This window comes from Urocitellus parryii, chromosome 11 (genome assembly GCF_045843805.1).
Source record: "Urocitellus parryii isolate mUroPar1 chromosome 11, mUroPar1.hap1, whole genome shotgun sequence".
NCBI classification, from domain to species: Eukaryota; Metazoa; Chordata; class Mammalia; order Rodentia; family Sciuridae; genus Urocitellus; species Urocitellus parryii.
Genome location: NC_135541.1, coordinates 86,830,124 through 86,851,507, shown reverse-complemented (window position 1 = coordinate 86,851,507; position 21,384 = coordinate 86,830,124). Strand labels below are relative to the sequence as shown.

The 21,384-nt window shown below is 32.2% G+C and overlaps 1 protein-coding gene across 4 annotated transcripts in view; it reads left to right on the top strand.

Moving 5' to 3' along the window:
- The window catches only part of Col11a1 (collagen type XI alpha 1 chain), a 213,862-nt gene that overhangs the window by 107,030 nt on the left and 85,448 nt on the right, over positions 1–21,384 (top strand). For all 4 annotated transcript variants that reach the window (XM_026409165.2, XM_026409163.2, XM_026409166.2 and 1 more), the window contains 8 exons: positions 6,829–6,882; positions 8,650–8,757; positions 11,421–11,474; positions 16,214–16,267; positions 16,402–16,446; positions 16,567–16,620; positions 16,740–16,784; positions 20,687–20,740. In XM_026409165.2, the coding sequence (XP_026264950.2) occupies positions 6,829–6,882; positions 8,650–8,757; positions 11,421–11,474; positions 16,214–16,267; positions 16,402–16,446; positions 16,567–16,620; positions 16,740–16,784; positions 20,687–20,740 (468 nt within the window). The remainder of the gene's footprint in view (positions 1–6,828; positions 6,883–8,649; positions 8,758–11,420; positions 11,475–16,213; positions 16,268–16,401; positions 16,447–16,566; positions 16,621–16,739; positions 16,785–20,686; positions 20,741–21,384) is intronic.

The window sequence follows — 21,384 nt, the reverse complement described above, 5'->3', positions numbered from 1 at the left end:
GTTTTCTGAGAAATCTACATACTGCTCCATGTAGTCCCAACAGCAATGCATGAATGTACCTTTTCCCCCACATCCTCACCAACATTTATTGTTGCCTGTATTCTGGATGATCACCATTCTGACTGGAGTAAGATGAAATCTTAGTTTAGTTTTGATTTGCATTTCTCTAATTGCTAGAGATGTTGAACATATTTTCATATATTTGTGAATCGATTGTATATCTTTATTCTGTGAAATGTCTGTTCAGCTCCTTAGCCCATTTATTGATTGGGTTATTTGGGTTTTTTGATGTTAAGTTTTTTGAGTTCTTTATATATCCCAGAGATTAATTCTTTGTTGGAGGCACATATGGTAAAGATATTCTCCCGAAGTGTAGGCTCTCTCCTCACATTATTGATTGTTTGTTTTACTGAGAAGAAGCTTTTTAATTTAAATCCATCCTATTTATTGATTCTTGACTTGACTTCTTGTGCTTTAGGGGTCTTGTTAGGGAAGTCAGATCCTAGGCTGGCATGGTGAAGATTTGGGCCTACTTTTTCTTCTATTAGGCGCAGGGTCTCTATTCTAGAGCCTACATCTTTGATCCACTTTTTTTTTTTTTTTATTGGTCGTTCATAACATTACATAGTTCTTAATACATCATATTACACGGTTTGATTCAAGTGGATTATGAACTCCCGCTTTTACCCCGTATACAGATTGCTGTATCACATCAGTTTCCCTTCCATTGATTAACATATTGCCTTTCTAGTGTCTGATGTATTCTGCTGTCTGTCCTATGCTCTACTATCCCCCCTCCCCCCCCCTCCCCTCCCCTCCCTTTTTCTCTCTCTACCCCTTCTACTGTAAATCATTTCTTCCATTTATATTAACTTGTCTTACCCCTCCTTTCCTCTTATATGACATTTTGTATAACCCTGAGGATCGCCTTCCATTTCCATGCAATTTCCCTTCTCACTCCCTTTCCCTCCCACCTCTCATCCCTGTTTAATGTAAATCTTCTTCTCAAGCTCTTCGTCCCTACCCTGTCCTTGTTTACTCCCCTTATATCAAAGGAGTCATTTGGTATTTGTTTTTTAAATATTGACTAGCTTCACTTAGCATAATCTGCTCTAATGCCATCCATTTCCCTCCAAATTCTATGATTTTGTCATTTTTTAATGCAGAATAATACTCCATAGTATATAAATGCCACATTTTTTTTATCCATTCATCTATTGAAGGGTATCTAGGCTGGTTCCACAGTCTTGCTATCGTGAATTGAGCTGCTATGAACATCGATGTAGCAGTGTCCCTGTAGCATGCTCTTGTTAGGGCTTTAGGGAATAGACCGAGAAGGGGAATAGCTGGGTCAAATGGTGGTTCCATTCCCAGCTTTCCAAGAAATCTCCATACTGCTTTCCAAATTGGCAGCACCAATTTGCAGTCCCACCAGCAATGAACAAGAGTGCCCTTTTCCCCGCATCCTCTCCAGCACTTATTGTTGTTTGACTTCCTAATGGCTGCCAGTCTTACTGGAGTGAGATGGTATCTTAGGGTAGTTTTGATTTGCATTTCTCTGACTGCTAGCGATGGTGAGCATTTTTTCATGTACTTGTTGATTGATTGTATGTCCTCCTCTGAGAAGTGTCTGTTCAGGTCCTTGGCCCATTTATTGATTGGGTTATTTGTTATCTTATTGTCTAATTTTTTGAGTTCTTTGTATATTCTGGTTATTAGGGCTCTATCTGAAGTGTGTGGAGTAAAGATTTGTTCCCAGGATGTAGGCTCCCTGTTTATCTCTCTTATTGTTTCTTTTGCTGAGAAAAAACTTTTTAGTTTGAGTAAGTCCCATTTGTTGATTCTATTTGTTAACTCTAGCGCTATGGGTGTCCTATTGAGGAATTTGGAGCCCGATCCCACAGCGTGTAGATCATAACCAACTTTTTCTTCTATCAGATGCCGTGTCTCTGATTTAATATCAAGCTCCTTGATCCATTTTGAGTTAACTTTTGTGCACGGCGAGAGATATGGATCCAGATTCATTTTGGTGCAAATGGATTTCCAGTTTTCCCAGCACCATTTGTTGAAGATGCTATCCTTCCTCCATTGCATGCTTTTAGCCCCTTTATCAAAAATAAGATAGTTGTAGTTTTGTGGATTGGTTACTGTGTCCTCTATTCTGTACCATTGGTCCACCCTCCTGTTTTGGTACCAGTACCATGCTGTTTTTGTTACTATTGCTCTGTAGTATAGTTTGACTTCCAAATTCATTCTACGAGGCCAACATCACCCTGATTCCGAAACCAGACAAAGACACCTCAAAGAAAGAAAACTACAGACCAATATCTCTAATGAACCTTGATGCAAAAATCCTCAATAAAATTCTGGCGAATCGGATTCAAATACATATCAAAAAAATTATACACCATGATCAAGTAGGATTCATTCCTGGTATGCAAGGTTGGTTCAATATACGGAAATCAATAAATGTTATCCACCACATCAACAGACTTAAAAATAAGAACCATATGATCATCTCGATAGATGCAGAAAAAGCATTCAACAAAGTACAGCATCCCTTTATGTTCAAAACTCTAGAAAAATTAGGGATAACTGGATCATACCTCAACATTGTAAAAGCAATCTATGATAAGCCACAGGCCAGCATCATTCTGAATGGAGAAAAATTGAAGGCATTCCCTCTAAGATCTGGTACAAGACAGGGATGCCCTCTCTCACCACTTCTGTTCAACATAGTCCTCGAAACACTGGCCAGAGCAATTAGGCAGACGAAAGAAATTAAAGGCATAAAAATAGGAAAAGAAGAACTTAAATTATCACTATTTGCAGATGATATGATTCTATACCTAGCAGACCCTAAAGGGTCTACAAAGATGCTATTAGAGCTAATAAATGAATTCAGCAAAGTGGCAGGATATAAGATCAACACTCATAAATCAAAGGCATTCCTGTATATCAGCGACAAATCCTCTGAAACGGAAATGAGGACAACTACTCCATTCACAATATCCCCCCAAAAAATAAAATACTTGGGAATCAACCTAACAAAAGAGGTGAAAGACTTATACAATGAAAATTACAGAACCCTAAAGAAAGACATAGAAGAAGACCTTAGAAGATGGAAAAATATACCCTGCTCATGGATAGGCAGAACTAACATCATCAAAATGGCGATATTACCAAAAGTCCTATATAAGTTCAATGCAATGCCAATCAAAATCCCAACAGCATATCTTGTAGAAATTGATAAAAGAATCATGAAATTCATATGGAATAATAAAAGACCCAGAATAGCAAAAACAATACTAAGCAGGAAGTGTGAATCAGGCGGTATAGCGATACCAGACTTTGATCCACTTTGAGTTGATTTTTGTGCAGGGTGAGAGACAGAGGTTTAATTTCATTTTGCTCCATATGGATTTCCAGTTTTGCCAGCACCATTTGTTGAATAGGCTATGAGGACTGATCTGGGCCTGGTCATCCCACGAGATATCAGAAACAGTGCCATTTCCTTTACATTTCAAATAATCTTTGACAGATTTGGGACTCTACATCACAAAGTGAGAAACTTTCAGTACTGATGGAGACAGTTTAACTTTACATTGAGATTTATTTGATTTGATTTGATTTTTCTATTTGCTAACATCTTTACCATATTTGGAACAGGGTGTTTTCAATGCATCAGTGTGTGGAGGATGATGATATATGGATGGTGGTTTGCATTTTTGTTGTATTCTTATATCTTTGATTTTTTCTCTTTGTTTATATTCTTCCTCTCACTTGTCTGTTTTCTTTCCAACTTTTCTCCAATCAACAGCAAATTTGTCGGCTCTTCTTTCACTCTTCCTGTAAGTTTTTGCTGCTAGCTTCTCTCTTCCTCCCTCACAAACATCAAGTTCTACCCTAATTCCATTCTCTCATCCACCATTTGAAATTGTAAACCGTTTTAGAAAATTTTCTGTTTATATTATAGATAGTTATTGAACTCATCATTCTGGTTTAATTCGAGAAAGCAGTAGATGCCTGAGTGGGAGCTATTAGGTTTAAGACTGTATAATGTTTATACAGGGTGCTGTTGATATTGCTCTCACCATTAAAAGCGAGCTGTTAGAAACCTTCAGGGACATTATAGGTTACAGGATAGAATTTGTGCTGCCCTAGATCCATACTCTAGATGGGAAAACACATGAACAACAAGACAAAACAATAGAAAAAATTTTAATGGTAAGAATCTTTTTATTTTCAAACTCTCTGAGGAATCATTAAGTCCTGATACATTTTTAAGATACATTATTTATTTTTTTTCTCTGTATATGTAAAACAATCCACCATATATCCCATTAGACATAAAGAATAAATTAGAAAATTATACCCTTAGATATTTTTTCTTTATGATATGAATTATTATCAAAAGCTTAAATAGCAAGTATATACCTTAACTATCATAGCATTAAAATTCTGGTTTTGTTTGTTTGTTTGTTTGTTTTTGTCTTAGATATTTCCCTTAAAACTTCTAGTAACACAGCCCAATAGACCAAGTGGTATTGGTGAATTCTTGTGGTACTCATCTTCCAAAACCATACATTTTTTTTTGCCTTTTTCTGAAGATTACTTCAGATCTGACAATTTTAGGACTGGAAATATCAGTAATGCGTTATGCCATTTGTTTAAAAATTTGCCTAATGAATTTGAGTCACATATTTCTTTTCCTTGGTTATACATACTGACAACAAAGTTTGACTGAAGCTGAATCCCATTCACAGGTTTCTAGCTCTAAGTAAACAAACAAACAAATAAGTCTACCTGAAACAATCCTAGTGTCAGTTACCGATTCTTGGATGTAGAGTTCAATATTTCTTAAACTAAACTTGGCAGGTGTTCTTTCCTCCAACACAACTTCTCTCCAGGGAGAAGGTAGTGAAGTTAAATGGTCATTTTCAACCCTTACACTTCAGCCATTGCTCCAGTTGCATTCAGTGTAAAGATAATTCTGCCCCTTACAAGGTCACTTCACCACAAAAAGTGAAAACCTTATTCTGTTCTCCTGAGGAAAAGTTCTGTTCCTGTCAGAGTTAGACAAGATAGTGGTTTGGATCGCTTTTTCTGGTTTTTGGTCTCATGCTCAAACTGAGTGTTATTTGGTATTTTCTAAACATTCCAAGACCTTGCCAAATTCCCATTGGGGCATGGATAATTTCCAAATGTTCCTTTGGTAAATCCTTACAGAGTATCATGGTTTCAAAAGTCAAAATACATTAGATACCAGAAACTCAGTGGTTATTTAGATATGATTCCTACCTCTCGTATTTAATGGAAAAGTGATATGTGATCTACTCAAAACAGGAAGTCATGTTGTTCTAATAAGAAATGTAGCTGGGACACACTGAATGGACAGGTTAATTTCAGGAGGAAATGTTTGAGGTCAGGGAATACTTCATGACAGAATCATGAGCTGCATTGTGAAGAGAGTAAAATATTGCCAGATGTACAGAGAAAGGAAAAGTTTTGCAGGTGTGTTATGAATGAAAATAAAATAATTTAGTTTTTCTAGAATGCCATCCGAAGATTTGGGTGGAGATAGAGGGGAGATTCAAGACAAAAGTCTGAAGAAATGGACAAGAACTAGATCAAGGTGTAGAAGAGGGCAGCTTATATTCATCGTTACCCGTTTGAAAACATTGAGGAATATAAAAATGAAAAGTAATACCATCAATTTTGTGTTTCAGAGAGGTTATTTTGCCAGTAGGATATGGAGATAAATGTGTTTGTCCTTCCTAACTTTGTTCTCATAACCACACTAGCGAGTCCTTTCCTCCAACTCTAAAACCTATATCCATTTTGTGCTATCAAATAAAATGCCAAACTACATAGCATACCTTCTGTCCTTCACATCTTGCCTCAAAAACACCAGTACCACCAGAATACCACCACCGCCACCACCATCACCATCATCATCATCATCGTCTTCAACATCATCTTTTCTTTTTATCTTTCCCATTCTACTTCATTTATACCAAAATAGCTACAGATGTTCTCCCTTCTGTGTTTTGGTTGAAATAAAAACTTCAAAATATCTCACAGTGCTTTTCAACATAGGAATTGCTCTCTTAATGTTGTTGAATAAATGAATAATCATCTTCAAAAAATTATTTTTTATTGAAATTAAAAGATAGTAAAGTTGTTCATGAAGCTTCCAGATTTGAGTAGGAACAGCAGGAAATATTCCCATAGCCCCAATGTCTCCATGGCTAAAGGATGCCCAGTTTTCAGCACCTTTGCTCTGTGCATACGGTGCCACAATAAGCAATTTGTACACACAGATGACATACTTTCTCCTTCCTATTTTCACCTGAAGAGAGTATAATATAGAGAACAAATTAAGTTAGAAGGCATCCAACCAAATCACAGGATATTGAATGCACAATGTAAAATTCTTCGATAAAAATTAGCAAGTTAAGGGTAAAACTTTTTATTTGATAGAATAGGACTTTGTAAATCATGTTAAATGATAATTACTTTCTTTATGTAAATAGCATAAGATATATGTTATTACAGAATTACTTCTGTCATGAGCTACAGAAGACATGATGGACACATTTATGAAAAAATTCCTTAATTCACAGCCAATATTTGAAGAAAGATTGGAAGATTCTGGGAATAAGGGAATAGGAACAGAGATGGAGTAGGGAAGAAGGAGATTTCACATCTAGAATTCATAATTCCCAGGATAATTTCACCTAATAATTAACACTCATTTTAGATAACCATATTTTAGATTCTTATACTCGTCAGACTAAACTTTTGTTTATTCCATGTATTTCTTAGGGTGAAGACGGCTTTCCAGGATTCAAAGGTGACATGGGTCTTAAAGGCGACAGAGTGAGTAAAAAGAAAATTTATACAAATACATAAAATTACATATTACACATGCATTATAATCTTGAAAAATAGCAAGTACAGAATAAAGTAAAATGTTTCTATTAAGATTTTTCTCACTTGAGGTTTTCCTTGAATATCACTCATTTTATGTTTCTTGGAGATAGAATAGTACCATTTGTTTTCTAGACATTATCTTAAATTTTTCATTTCGCCTATAAAAGCACACAGGTGCACACTTTTCCAGACACAAAGTTCTCTACTAACTATATGTCCCAATAAAATCATCATATGTTGAAAATATTATGAATTGAAAATACATTTCAAATGTCTAACCTACTAAGTATCAGCTTAGCAGCACAATATAATGTGGAGTATCAGTTGTTATCTTGCTGGTCACATGTTTGGCTGAGAATTGAGCCTCTCTACAGCTGCCCAATAGCTTGAGAGAATATCAAACCATACATGACAGCCTGGGAATTGATGAAAATCCAAAATATGAAGTATGGTTTCTATTGAATGTACTTTGCTTTTTCCCCATGGTAAAGTAAAAGAACTGTGTTTTGAACCATTGTAAGTTGGGGGCTATCTGTATAATATATACTTTGAGTATATGTATATGCAGTCCCTGACTTACAATTTCTGACTTTGTGATTTTTTGAATTTGTAATATTGCAAACATACAGTCTATTTTTCACTCTAAATATAGTATTCAGTAAATTGCATGAGATACTCAACACTGTATTATGAAACAGACTTTGTTAGATGATTCAGTCAACTGTAGACTACTGTAAATTTTCTGAGCACTTTTAAGGTAGGCTAGGATTAGCTGGGAATTTTCATAGCTTACGTGTATTAAATATTAAATGCATCTTGACAGTATATTTTCAACTCACAATGGATTTATTGAGATAACAGACACAGTTTATTAAGATATAACAGACATATAGACACAGTTTTAGAAAACAATTATCAAATTACTTTTAAGCAATCTGACAGGCTTATTCTAAATTTAGTTCTTAAAATTTAAACTGTGCTGCCTAGAAACTACCTGTCTGCAACTTTCATAAATTTTCAGTAGTTTTGAATTTCAGGTTCTAAGAATAAAATTTTTCTCTGAACATAAGCTCTAAAACACAACAACAAAAATAATATCATTCACCTAAAGCAAATTAGATGCTTTATTGGGAATTTTTTTAATAACTAATATGATAATGTACCTAATACCTCTGAGTGTAAAAACATACCTTAGAAGACTTTGGTTTACTTCAAATTCACATAAAAACCTGTGTTCGGGATGGGAAACATTAACTTTGTATCTCAGTTCCTAATTCTTTAAAAATAAAAATGAAGTCTAGAAAGAAGATACTTTTTCTGTGTTTCAAATGATGATTTCCAAAGTAGCTTTCTTATTTATTCTTTTTTCTCTCTCTCAATCTCTCTCTGCCTGTGTCTGTTTCTTTGTCTCTGTCATATCTAACTCCACCACCATCTCTGTCATTCTCTATCACAGATGTCTCAAAAGCAAGTTAACATCATATATGGTGGCATCTGGCTTCTGCAGATTTTCAGTATGTGAAGTTATATTTAGTTGTTTATTTAGAAATGGAGCAAATAATGAAGTCTAACCCTGGCAAGCTTCCTTGTCAAATATAAAACATGAATAAACAAACCAAAAATTGAAGAATCTGATTTTCCGATAGGTTAGCCTCTCTGCCTGTTAGGTTCCACATGTTTTAAGTTACAAAATGTTATTTCTCTATACTTCAGGGAGAAGTTGGCCAAATAGGCCCAAGAGGAGAAGATGGTCCTGAAGGCCCCAAAGGTCGTGCAGGTCCCACTGGAGACCCAGGTCCTTCTGGTCAAGCAGGAGAAAAGGTTGGCGAAACTCTAAATGCATGGGTCCCCTGTGGAAGATGCTTCATTGACATTTTAAATACTTTTCATCACTGATTTCAGGAAGCTAAAGGAATCTATTACATTTCAAGTTGATCCATGTACTACCCAGAGTATAATCATGAGAAGAACACATTTATAATTTTTCACTTATGCGTATTTTTTTGGTCCCTCTGCTTTCCGTAGCCATACAGGATCGGCTCTTCCACATTCGATGGTGAGAAATGGAGAATGAGTAAAGGATGAAAGAGTTAATAAAAGATGTTCTCTGATTATTGTTTTGGATCAAGTAGAATCATTTTTGTCTCTCAAACCAAAATATACAGTGTTTTTAACCATGTATTTTCATAGAATAAATATTTTTTAAAAATATTTATTTTCAAAAAAATTTAATTTAAAGATGACACAAGTTATCACTTGTAGTTTGAAGTATTCCTGGAAAATACTAATATTCATTGTTTTGAGAAACAGTGATGGGGCTGTATGTATATGCCAAAAATATTTACAATTACTATATTTACATTTAAATGTAACACGAAGCAACATTAAAATTATATCTCAGGACCATTTAGTGAATAATTAACTTTTCAAAATATTCCATGAAATTAAATTGAAAAGGAAAAAAATAGTTAGAAATATCTATGATAAGTATTATCCCATTATGTGCACTAAAGCAAAATATAATTAGATTCTTATGGTGAAATTGAAATGATTTCTCTGGTTTTATGCATACCTATGTCTATATTTTCTGTAATAAGCATGCTGTTTTTCTATAAGATAAAGAAGTTCTATGCTATTTGAGAAAACTCTAGTATTTTCACCTCCAAACCATCCTGTCCAGAAGTAAAATAGGTTACATAGGTATTATGTGAAGATTGTGACTATTTAAATTTAAAAAAATGTCATGTGATTGGCAATCATCTGATATGACAGTTCTACTGTTTGGCATTTTGAAAAATTTGCCATGTCTGAATTGATGAAAAGTATTGTGTTTGGGCAGTGTAAAGAAAAGAGAAGGGAAAGACAAAGCCTCACCGCACTGTTATACCCTTCTACTTAAGTGCTGAGTTGCCCACAGTTTAAGGATTAACCTGGGACTTTGATCTCTCCTCCACCGGACTCTGTCTTGTGTGTCTGAGGCAACAGCAGTTTCTGCTACCTCAAAATCCTTCATTTTTAACATTTCCTTATGTCTGTATGCATTTACTGAAGTTGTCTATCACCATATTGCAAAAAGAAACACATACTGTCTGAATTTATTTTTAAATAATTTTAAAATGAGTAAGAGTATACATTCTAATGTAGTAATTAGCGTAGAACATAGATAGTTTTGTGATCATAATTAGAGAATTTCATTAACCTTGAAATCAATGGAGTAAAACAAGCTATGAAACATAATGTATCCAAGGGGACATCATTATAAGTATGCTTCTTAGGGCTTGTTTGCATATTTTCCATCTGAAGACTGCTTATCTATGCAATGTTAATCATAACTCCATCAACTCTTTAGTTCAATCTATAATAATGAGGTCATCAACTATGTTCTTAATTTCTTGCCTTGCTTTATCCAGTAAAATGTTAATTTTGTTCATGAAGTTCTTCTCATATTTTAATATTGCATGTACAATGCAATAAAAATGGTTTATTTCCATTTTTATTTCTTTAAGTGTACATTGGGAATGTTACTCCAAGCTCGCTAATGTTTAAGACATCAGTGCATAATATTTTATACATTATGTATGCCTTTATAAGCATCTTTTTACAGAAAATGATATACAGTAAAATTTTACATTTTATTCATTTATTTATCCCTCTACTTATATTTTCTTACTAATGATTTATTTATTAAGTAATTTCGGAGGCTAACATTTTAGAATGACTTTTGAAGTCTCTTATTATTGGTTTCACATTGTTATAATTCTTCATAGTTTATACTTTATTTTAGCAATTACAGATTGACCATAACCGCCTTGTACTAGTACGAAATAGTTATTCGTGGGTGCCCACTGGGAAGAAATAACACTCCACAACATTCATCATTATTAGTTATAACCCTCAATGTGTAACAAGTTTATTAACCAGCTTTATCCAATATTTGAATAAATTTAAAAATTGCTCAAAATTTAATTCACAATATCTATTAATATAGTTATTCATAGTTTACTTACTGAGAAAAAGTTAAATAACTCATCACTTGCTTTATATTTAGACTGTGAAAAAAGAAATAATTTACTGAAAAGATTTGCTTCTGTTAGAGCAATAAGATCTGAATGTACTTCCAACTCCATGAACTATCTTAATTGAATATTTAATGTTGAAAAAGCTTATTTTTTTTGTTGTTATGCCTTGGAGTTTACAAAATGGAAAAGCTTTTTTTAGCTAGGATTTTATGTCCCCAAAGAAAGTCTTATCCCTTACTCAAGAAATGTTAAATTATGCAACATTAAAGCATTAGAAACATGCCAAAAGCAACAATTTCCTTTTCCAATGGAAATGAAGAAATGTTATATAGATAAAATAGTGTAAACACTTGCTGATCTTCCTTTGAGTTGTACAAATATATGACTCTAATATTTAGAAAAATTATTAAAATTTTCACTGAAATATAATTTTACTTATTTATTTATTTAATTTTTTAACTTTAGGGGAAGCTTGGAGTTCCAGGGTTACCAGGATATCCAGGAAGACAAGGTCCTAAGGTAAAATAATTAGCTTGAGTTTTATAGTTTATCAACATGTTATAAAATCTCTTAAAATTAATCATCCATGATTATCTCACAGTTGATAGTGTAGAGGAGATGGGAACATAAAATATAATTCCACAAGTGACAATCAGCGGGTATGTGGTCTCTGGAGTACATGGATCTTATAGAGCCTATGGAAACATAGATAGAAGGATTCCAGGACATGGCATCATGGAAGGAAGGCACAGTAGGCTACTTCCTTGTGTTTGGAATAAAGTCTCTTCCAAGGAAGAACATTAGAGTATATCAAAGTCATCAAGTGGATGACATCTGAGGGATGACAGCTTTTGATTTCATTTCTGTTGTTCTGCAGGCTTGAATTGCCACTTGATTTCTGTCTTTTATAGGGTTGGTATACATCTTTCACCTACCCTGTTGACCTCATTTTCATCAGTATTTATTTCCCAGGGCAGTTGTAACAAATCTCACAAACTTCGACCTACAACCAAGGAAATGCACTTTCTCACCATTGTGGAGGCCCGAAGTTGGAAGTCAAGATTATGTGCAGGGCTACATTCCTTAACAAGCCTTAGGGGAGACTGCGTCCTAGCCTCACCCTACACCTATTGGTTCTGGGTGTCCTTTGGCTTCTGACAGTATTTCTCCAGTCTCTACCCTATCTTTACATGGTCTTTTTTCCTGATTGTCTATTTCTTTTCCTTGGTGTTTTATAAGGATACTGTCACTGGAATTAGGAACTACCTGGATAATTCAGGACAATCTCCTTTCAAGATCCTTAATTTCATTTGAGGAAGACCAGACATTTTTATTTTTCTCCTCCTCCTCCTCCTTTTCCTCCTCCTCCTCCTTCAAAATAAAGCAAAATTCACAGGTTTCAGAGCTTTGGACTTGGATGTATCTAGTTTTTTGGGAAGGGTCACTATTAACCCCATTATATCACATGAATCCCATTTAAAAAAAAATTTTTTAATCGTGGTCACAATACTTTTATCTTATTTATTTATTTCTATGTGGTACCGAGGATCAAACCCAGTGCCTTGCATGTGCTAGGTGAGCACTCTACTGCTGAGCCACAACCCCAGCCCCTGAATCCCATTTTTGAGTATTTGAAATATACATATTTTATGAAAAAAAAGATGGTTTTAAAATTGTGTTTTAATCTCCAGGACTCATTTTTCCCCAGCTAACCATACAATTTAGTGAAGACTGTAGTTGATTCATTGACTAGGTACATTAAGATAGTTTGTAAATGTTGATTATTAATATTGGAGGGTTCATTATATACTGTATATGTAGATGAAAGTCTCTATATTAATCTATTTCCCTATATATAGCACAGTTTGACCCATTCACACATAATACATAGGGTAGAAAAATCCTGATTGTATAATATTCTATTATACAATTAACATATATTTATTAATCATTTCACAGATAACTAGGGTGAGACAGAAATGTCCCTCCCCCAGTGAAAGGTAGACTACATGCAATTGTATAACTCATTGTCTAGTGATGACACTATTTTAGGCTTGTCATGATTTTTCTTATAATTTTTCATAAGAAACACATATTATATTTTGAGCTCTTCTAAAATAAGATTCATAATATTTGTGATTTAAAAATAATACAAGTATCATTTAAATGTATTCTAATACACTGAAATTTTGAATAGTTATTTTGAATAATTATTTTGACCTTTTAAATATTATCTCTAATATATTATCTCTAATATATTTCTTTCAAATGTCAACATTGTTTCACAAATATTGTAAAAAGCTATTCACTGCAGAATAAACAGCCTTAGGCTTCATGAATTCTTGATCTATTTACTGGGCTGAATTACAATTGTGGTGTTGTTTTGTTTTGACTTGAATACTTAGAAAACTGCCATAACATTACTTGAATGAACACAATTTTATGAGTTTATCTGAAATTCTGATTATTTTTGTTTCTTCTAAGTCATTTCTTTGCTTAGTATTCTTTGAATTCTTTTTATTAGAAAAATGCAACAGAATGACTAAATAGAAATATTTCTTTCTAGAGGAATCAAATGTATTTCTAATTCGCTAACTTAAATGTCTGAGATATTGGTCTTTATTTTTTATATTTCTTTTCTGCATAACTAAATTTTTTTCTATGATCAAAGAACTTTTGGGTTTCTCATTTCTAAAACAAAAGTTATGGGTGCATTAAAGATCAAAGATAGCCTCACTTTTTTTACTATGTGGAAGCCAATGAATTTTGAATGGAATTAAGTCTTTATTATATTAAGAGTGAAATTTGATTGCTCATCTCTTTGAAGCAATTTAAGGACTATAATTAGACACTTTAATTTATACAGTGTCTTTGTAGCAATATAAACCATAATGGGAATTCAAAAGTCACACCATCGTATTTTAAGATGATAGCTATTTCAAACTGTAAAATCTCTTTCTGGATAGTGTGCTTTAACAATTCAAATGGCATTTAAAATAATTTTGAAAGTTTCACTTTTATTAACTGATATAATTTTACCATTAGTCTTTGACATTGTCGTCTCTTTTGTTTTTTGTTTCTTCTATCTAAAAGCAGGTGATGCCTTTTCACAGAGTCTGTATTTTGTTGATAAGTCCTTATACAGGAAAATAAAAATACTATCCCCATATATTATAAACTGCTTAACTTGTGGATCTAACTCTTTGTGTTTATTTCCCACTGACTTCCTAGAGCAGAAACCATGTAAAAAAATAAATGCATTGAAAATAAATTGATCTATGGGAACAATTTGCTTAAATTATTATTTATAAATATGATTAGTTATCTGGTCAAGTCAAGACAGAACTAAATACTTGTTCCCAGGTAAAATTTAATGAAAATAAATTTTTATATTTTCTTGTCAAATTCCTGAAATAGCCATACCGTAAAACTCTATCAGATGCACCTTTATCTGATTATCTGTAGAGAAAGGAAAGAAGCTTCAAAAGCCCTTCACAAAATATAATTAGTAGAGACTTTTCCACTAGTAAGTGGAAATTTCATCTCTAACAATTGTCTTTAGGTTGAACACAAGTTGACTCTAAAGTCATGAATCAGAATATGTTGAAAAGTGGGTCATAATACTTTGGGTTATTATTTTAACCATCAACTGCCTTAGGTCTTTACATACAATTTTCCTGATTTACTTTAATAGCACTTGTGGAAGAAATTAGTAGAATTCAGCCTACTTGCTAAGAATGTAATATTCATCACTTTCAAATTTGGAATAAAGCTAAATAGTTATCTTCTTTCTGCATATAGGTGATATTTCATACTTGCCTGTTCTTACTGTACATGTTTAAGAAACAGCTTCCAAGAATTCTCAAACATTAAAGTACATACCGCCTGAAGAGGTTGTTGAATGAGCAGATTCTTGGACCTTCTATCAGATTGTGTGTTTTAATTTCTGTAGGTATGGAGTGTGACTTGCCAATTCATATTTTCAGCAATAATTAGATTATTCTCAGACAGAGGGACCACGTATCAGTTGGAGAACAATTGTTTTAGTGTAGGTCAATGCAAGTCAGTTGATTCCAAAAACCACAAAATTTGTTTAAGTCAAAGGAGATTTAGTTATATTTCCTATCTGCTAGAGACTTTACACATTATTGAACCTAATTATACAGTGGTCTAAACAGGAAAGGCAAATATTTAGAAAACCTCCAGCCATCTCCAGGAACTTATAGTAAATAAAATGATTTGAACCTTGATCTGTATTTCCTTATTTAATTATGAGGAGACTGGTCTCAGTCTTGATTAAAGAAATATCTGACAAGATGAAAAATCTGTGATTATACACAAGGTCAAAAGGAGGAATTTTAATATTGGAGATTATATTATATTTCATCTGTAAAATGTGGTCATGTGTGGCCTAAATGAAATAATGTTTTAGTGTATTTATTGCATTTAAAAAATAATCATTATATTATAATTATTATTGTTACTCAGCATTCCTTTATTCCAATCTCCCTTCACTTTCAAAATACCTATAAAATATGTATTACTGGCCTCATTTTGCAAAAAAAGAAAAAATCATACTCAAACAGGATAAGTAATGTATACAACTTACTTAACTGGTACGTGGCAGACAGAAACCTTGAATTTTTATCTTTGGAATACTAAACATAGTATTTAATTGTTCAGTACCTTGCTTTGTTTGGTAATCACATTCAAGGGTCAAGTAGAAAACATGGAGGAAAGGTGGCCAGCCTATATGACTTATAAAGTTCTAAAAGTACACAGATATTCAGCTGAAATGATATACATATGGATATAATAATGTTAATTCAGGAAAAACATCTTCATAAAGCCTCTGTTTTAATGTTTTAATGTTTGACTAGTCATGCTTATGAAAATAGGATTTTTCTTTAGAGTCAAAGCAAGAATGTAAACTATTAAGTTAAAAATACATTTTACACAAAATTGGACTGCTATTTTATAATAGGAGTTATAATTTTTTATTAATTATTTGACTTTTGAAGTTCAATACTAAAAACATGTTTTATTAATTCATGCTTTCAATGCTTCCAGGATTTCAGATGTCATTGTAAGTTCAATTTCAAATATATAAGTGGAGCTCATGTGGTCCCTTTAAACTTATATATGATTTTAATTATATTTTTATTTAAGTATTACCAGCTGTGTCAGAATTTCTGTTTTCCAAAATAATCATATCTTTAGTTATCATATTCACTGTTTATTATTTTTTATTATTTTAGGGTTCCACTGGATTTCCTGGGTTTCCAGGTGCCAATGGGGAGAAAGGTGCACGGGTATGATATTTAATTGTTTTATCCTGAACAAGCTAATGTCAGTGTCCTTGCATGAGAAACCGTATTTCAACGCCAGACCTCATAATGTACTGTGGTACACAGCATATGGAAACGGTTTGAACTGTCTTTGGCAGGGAGTTGCTGGCAAACCAGGCCCGAGGGGTCAGCGTGGTCCAACGGTGAGTGCTTTTATTTAAAACAGTGATTTTCATTTGTGATTCAATTTTTCAATATAATGTTTCTATGCCTTTGGATTTGCTTGGAATTAGATCAGTTTCATGTTTTGCTCTCATATGCAGGGTCCTCGTGGTTCCAGAGGTGCAAGAGGTCCCACTGGAAAACCGGGCCCAAAGGTATTGTTAACACTTGTTTCAAATGATCTTTGTTGCAAATTCCTTTTCTGGAGGATGCCATAACAAGGAATCAAAACTGATTTTTCTTTTCTCTTCTCGCTCTCCTTTTTTTTTTCTAGGGCACTTCGGGAGGTGATGGCCCTCCTGGTCCTCCAGGTGAAAGAGTACGTATGATTCAGTCACCTAAAATAAGATGAAAATGAGTGTGCTTCTGCAAGTGTTTACACTTCTGGAAAAAAAAGTATCTGTATCCCATTCATCCACAAAAATTTTGTTTAAGTTAAAAAAAAAATCATATTCTTTAATTTACTTCGCCCTGCCAATATAAAAGCTTTATGAGTTATATGCAACTAATTTTATTAAAGAAATGAGAGAAATAATGTAATTGGCCTAAGATATTACTCTTAATCTCAAGCCAATGTAAATTTTTTATTTAAAATGTGCTTAAAACACCTATGCCCTCTCATCCACTTGTCTTGTTTTCCATATTAATACTCAATTTGTCTGTGGAGCTGGCAGCAAAATTATGCTGGTAGAATGCAAGCTACCAGTGGCCATTAAGCCACAATCAATATAAATTTAACTCAAGACAAAACATCTATTCCAGTAAATAGAAAAACTATTTAGTAAATTGATTTTCAATTGATATAAAATAAAGCAAAATACAGATGAGCAAGTGTGCCCTTTGTTTGGCTTTTTTGGCAAAATGCTGTTTTGCATGAGTCAGATTTTTTTTTAATGCTATCCTCTGTATTATAGTCAAAGCTATTAGAATTACTTCTTAGTATCTGTAATAGCTTTTGATATTATATAGTCATGTTAGTATTTTTTATTGATTATTATTTGAAACTTATGATAGGTATTTTATAAAAGGAAAACTGAGAAAGAGTAGTTTTGTTACTTCAAAAAAGAAACAGTGAGTAAACCTTAGTTTTTATATATGACAAAAATGTGAGTACATATGATGTAAGAATAAATATATAATTAGTTACATTCTGATTTTGGCTCATATTTAATTAAATTAAACTTTCCTAACATTTCTCATTCTTGATGAATTATTCCCAAATCAAGTCCATTCATTCTGTACCTTTTGAGTTAATAATGGACATATTTGATGTATTTGATGATTACAGTTATTCAGCACATTAATTAAACTGGCCAAATCACTAAACAAATTGGAATAGTTTAACAAATTGTAGCACACTGACCTTTGTTTTTAAAGAACAGACTATATTCTCTTTTAGTGCTTTATTTATACATTCCAGAATTGAACAACCAACATGTTTCTTTATAAGTAAATATGCTTTTTGTTTTCTTTTTGTTTGCTTTTCATGGTGCTGGGGATCAAACCCAGGTCCTCATATGTGCAAATGAGACAGGTCCCCAGCTTATAAATACAATTTCAATGCTTTCACATTTTAATTTGGACATAGTGATTAGATCCAACAGTATGAATACTTGTAATTGTAAAAACACTCTGAGAGTGGGAAAAATACATTTTGAGGATCAAAGCAAAGGGTAATTTTGTCTTTTATAAATATGAATCTAGAAAGATTCATTTTCAGGCTGGGGGTGTGGCTCAGCAGTAGAATTGCTCGCCTAGCGCATGCAAGGCCCTGGGTTCGATCCTCAGCACCACATAAAAATAAATAAATAAAACAAAGGTGTTGTGTCCAACTACAACTAAAAAATAAATATTAAAAAAAAAGTTAAATAGATTAAATTGGGTCTTAGGTTACCAGATTTAGCAAAACAAAACAAAATATAACAGAATCAACGTATCTAATTACATTTGAATTCTACTTAAAAAGTGAGTAATTTTGGCATATGCATGCTCCTTATAATATTTAGGGGATATGAAAAACTATTCATTATTTGTCTAATAATAAAATTTAACTAGACACTAGATATATTATACAGTCTTCATACTTGGGTACAAACACAATCTTTACACTGATTCTTTAAACATTTTTTTTACCCTACCCAGAAACTATAGTAGTCCCTCTTTACCTGTACCTGCCATGGTTACATTCAGGACTCTAAGGTATTTGAAATTGCAGATAGTGCCAAACCCTATATAAACTATGTTTTTCCCCCCTATACTTTCTACATATGTATGATAAAGTTTATCAATTAAGCAGAGTAAGCTATTAATAATAATAATAAAATAGATTATAACATACTGTAACAAAATTACCATCATCCTTATTCTTGTGCTTTAAGGACCTTATTTAGTAAAATAAGATTTAATTGAACACAGCCATTGCAATACTATGACAGTTGATTGATAATTCAAATGGCTACTGAATGACTAATGGGTGTGTAGTATTTACAGTATAAATGCCCTGAATAAAGGATTCTTTATGTTCCAGGTGGACTGAACCAAAGGAGATGAAATTTTACTATGTGTAAAATAATACATAATTTTAAACAAATGAATTATTTATTTCTAGTTTTTTCTCTTTCATATTTTCAGATCATAATTGATCACCAGTAACTTACACTGTGGAAAGTAAAATCAGAAAAGGGGATACTACTATATTTGACTAATATAAGGAAAATATGTGAAATTTTTTTGTGGAACTTTATAAAACAAGCTCAATTTTTTAAACTTTTCATTGAAATAGTGATTTTGAAAATGTTTCTTAAATTTAAAATCAAATTTTATTTTAAAAGTATTAAAATTTTAAAAAGCAAATATGTCTGAAGAAGTTAGGGGAATAGAGAGTACTGTAAAGCCTTAAAATACTATTTAAATTATTTTATTTAAATGCTATATTTTGTTTTCTTAAGTTTTTATGATGTATATTTAAGAATCATATTTTCATAGTTTAAAGATGGTACAAAAACTTATAAATTACACATATTTTCTCAGTATTTTATTAATTTCATGTTGTATTTTTTTAACTGTATAAATTTGATGAATCCATTTCATTTCAGGATGAGATGCTGGTAATAGTAAAAGCTTATGCTTATTGCAGAACTAGCATTGCCTTAAGAGTAGTAATGAAATTTTTCCTGAGAAGTCTAAACTGATACTTTAAAAGAATAAATTCTATTAAAGACCAACACTAATAAACTTTTAGAATGTAGATAAATCTTATTAAAACTGTATTACTTATTAAATTTTATTTATATTATCTTTAATTTTACATATCTTCTTTTTATGAATACAATTATTACATTCTGGCATACACAGAATTAACTTTTACCAATTTTTTTTTTTTTGCCACCAACACAATCATCATAATAGAGTCTACTTCCTGCATTTTAAAGATATGTAAATAAAAAAGTTGAATAATATTGTTAATTAAACATCAAGCCTAGAATAATATTATAAAAGCATATTTAGACTGAATGTTAATGAGAATACTTATACAATAAAGTTCTTTTTATCTTTCTACCAAAGAAGTTTATACATGAGTAAAATGAGATAGTAACATCCTCAAAAATAAATACATTTTATCTACAAATATTGAAGATATCTTTTATGATTATTTTGAGATACTTTTTTGCCCTTTTTAAAATATTTTTTAGATGCATGGGCCTTTATTTTATTCATTTATTTATATGTGGTGCTGAGAATGGAACCCAATGCCTCATACATGCTAGACAAGTGCTCTACCACTGAGCCACAGCCTCAGCCCCTTATTTTCCCTTTTATTTGTGGCTAACTAGAGCCAGAAAATTTATGGAGTCACTTTTAAACATATTTTTCCTTTGAAGAAGTATGGCATTGAATTGAAATTTTCCTTTTATGAATATTTATAGCCAACATTCAAAGTAAAAAAAAAATCTGTGGAACTTATTGCTACCTATTGTTCTGTTAGTTTTTTATATGAACTCTAAATACGTACAGTGCTCCTGTTGATGTACAGTTTTAAGTAGTAAAAAACTATTTTGCTTTTCTATTAGTACTAGTTATCATATCATAGTACCATAGTTTTGTCACTACTGCGAAGAAGCTGTATGTTGTTCTGTATTTTAACTGTATAAATAAGCCATAAGGCGTGGAGGTTTCTCTTTCCAGGCGTATCATTAAGCTTTCTATACTCTTTACTTTCAGGGTCCTCAAGGCCCTCAGGGTCCAGTTGGATTTCCTGGACCAAAAGGTCCTCCTGTAAGTGTCATAATTTCCTTTTCTTTCTTTATTTTATAATATTTTCACATTTTTGAGAGTTGCAGTTTAAATTATGAGATGTAGATGTAACTAAATCCCTATAAAAGCAAAATTGAAAATAAAATGTAAAAGAATGTTTTCCACTTATGAATTCAAAGAATTTTAATATAATTTAAACACCTCTTATTTTGCATTGTTTTAAATAATATGAATATTATTTTGTCAATTACTTTTCTACAATATTTATTATTTAAATATTGTACAATAAATACTTTTAATTATTAAATATTTGGTGTGTTGTAATTCCCCTGTTATGTTCCACTAGCAAATTAGATCTTGCAAATGGAATTTTGCATGCATCTTCAATTATCACTTCCTAAAATTCTTCCAACATTCTGATACACTTACATCACATTGAGATTTATATGTTTTTATTATTTTTCACTCTAGAATGCATTTTTTTAGAAAATGTAATGGTAAAATTTATTGAATTATATTCTTCTTATAAAATTTTGTTTACTATAATACTGTTTTGAATGTCATCATTGAATATTTTCCCAAAGTTAATTGAAATGCTTTATTTTCATATTTAAATATTAATGGGAACATAGTCCTGTTCAGTGGTTTTCTCTTTCTTTATCTTT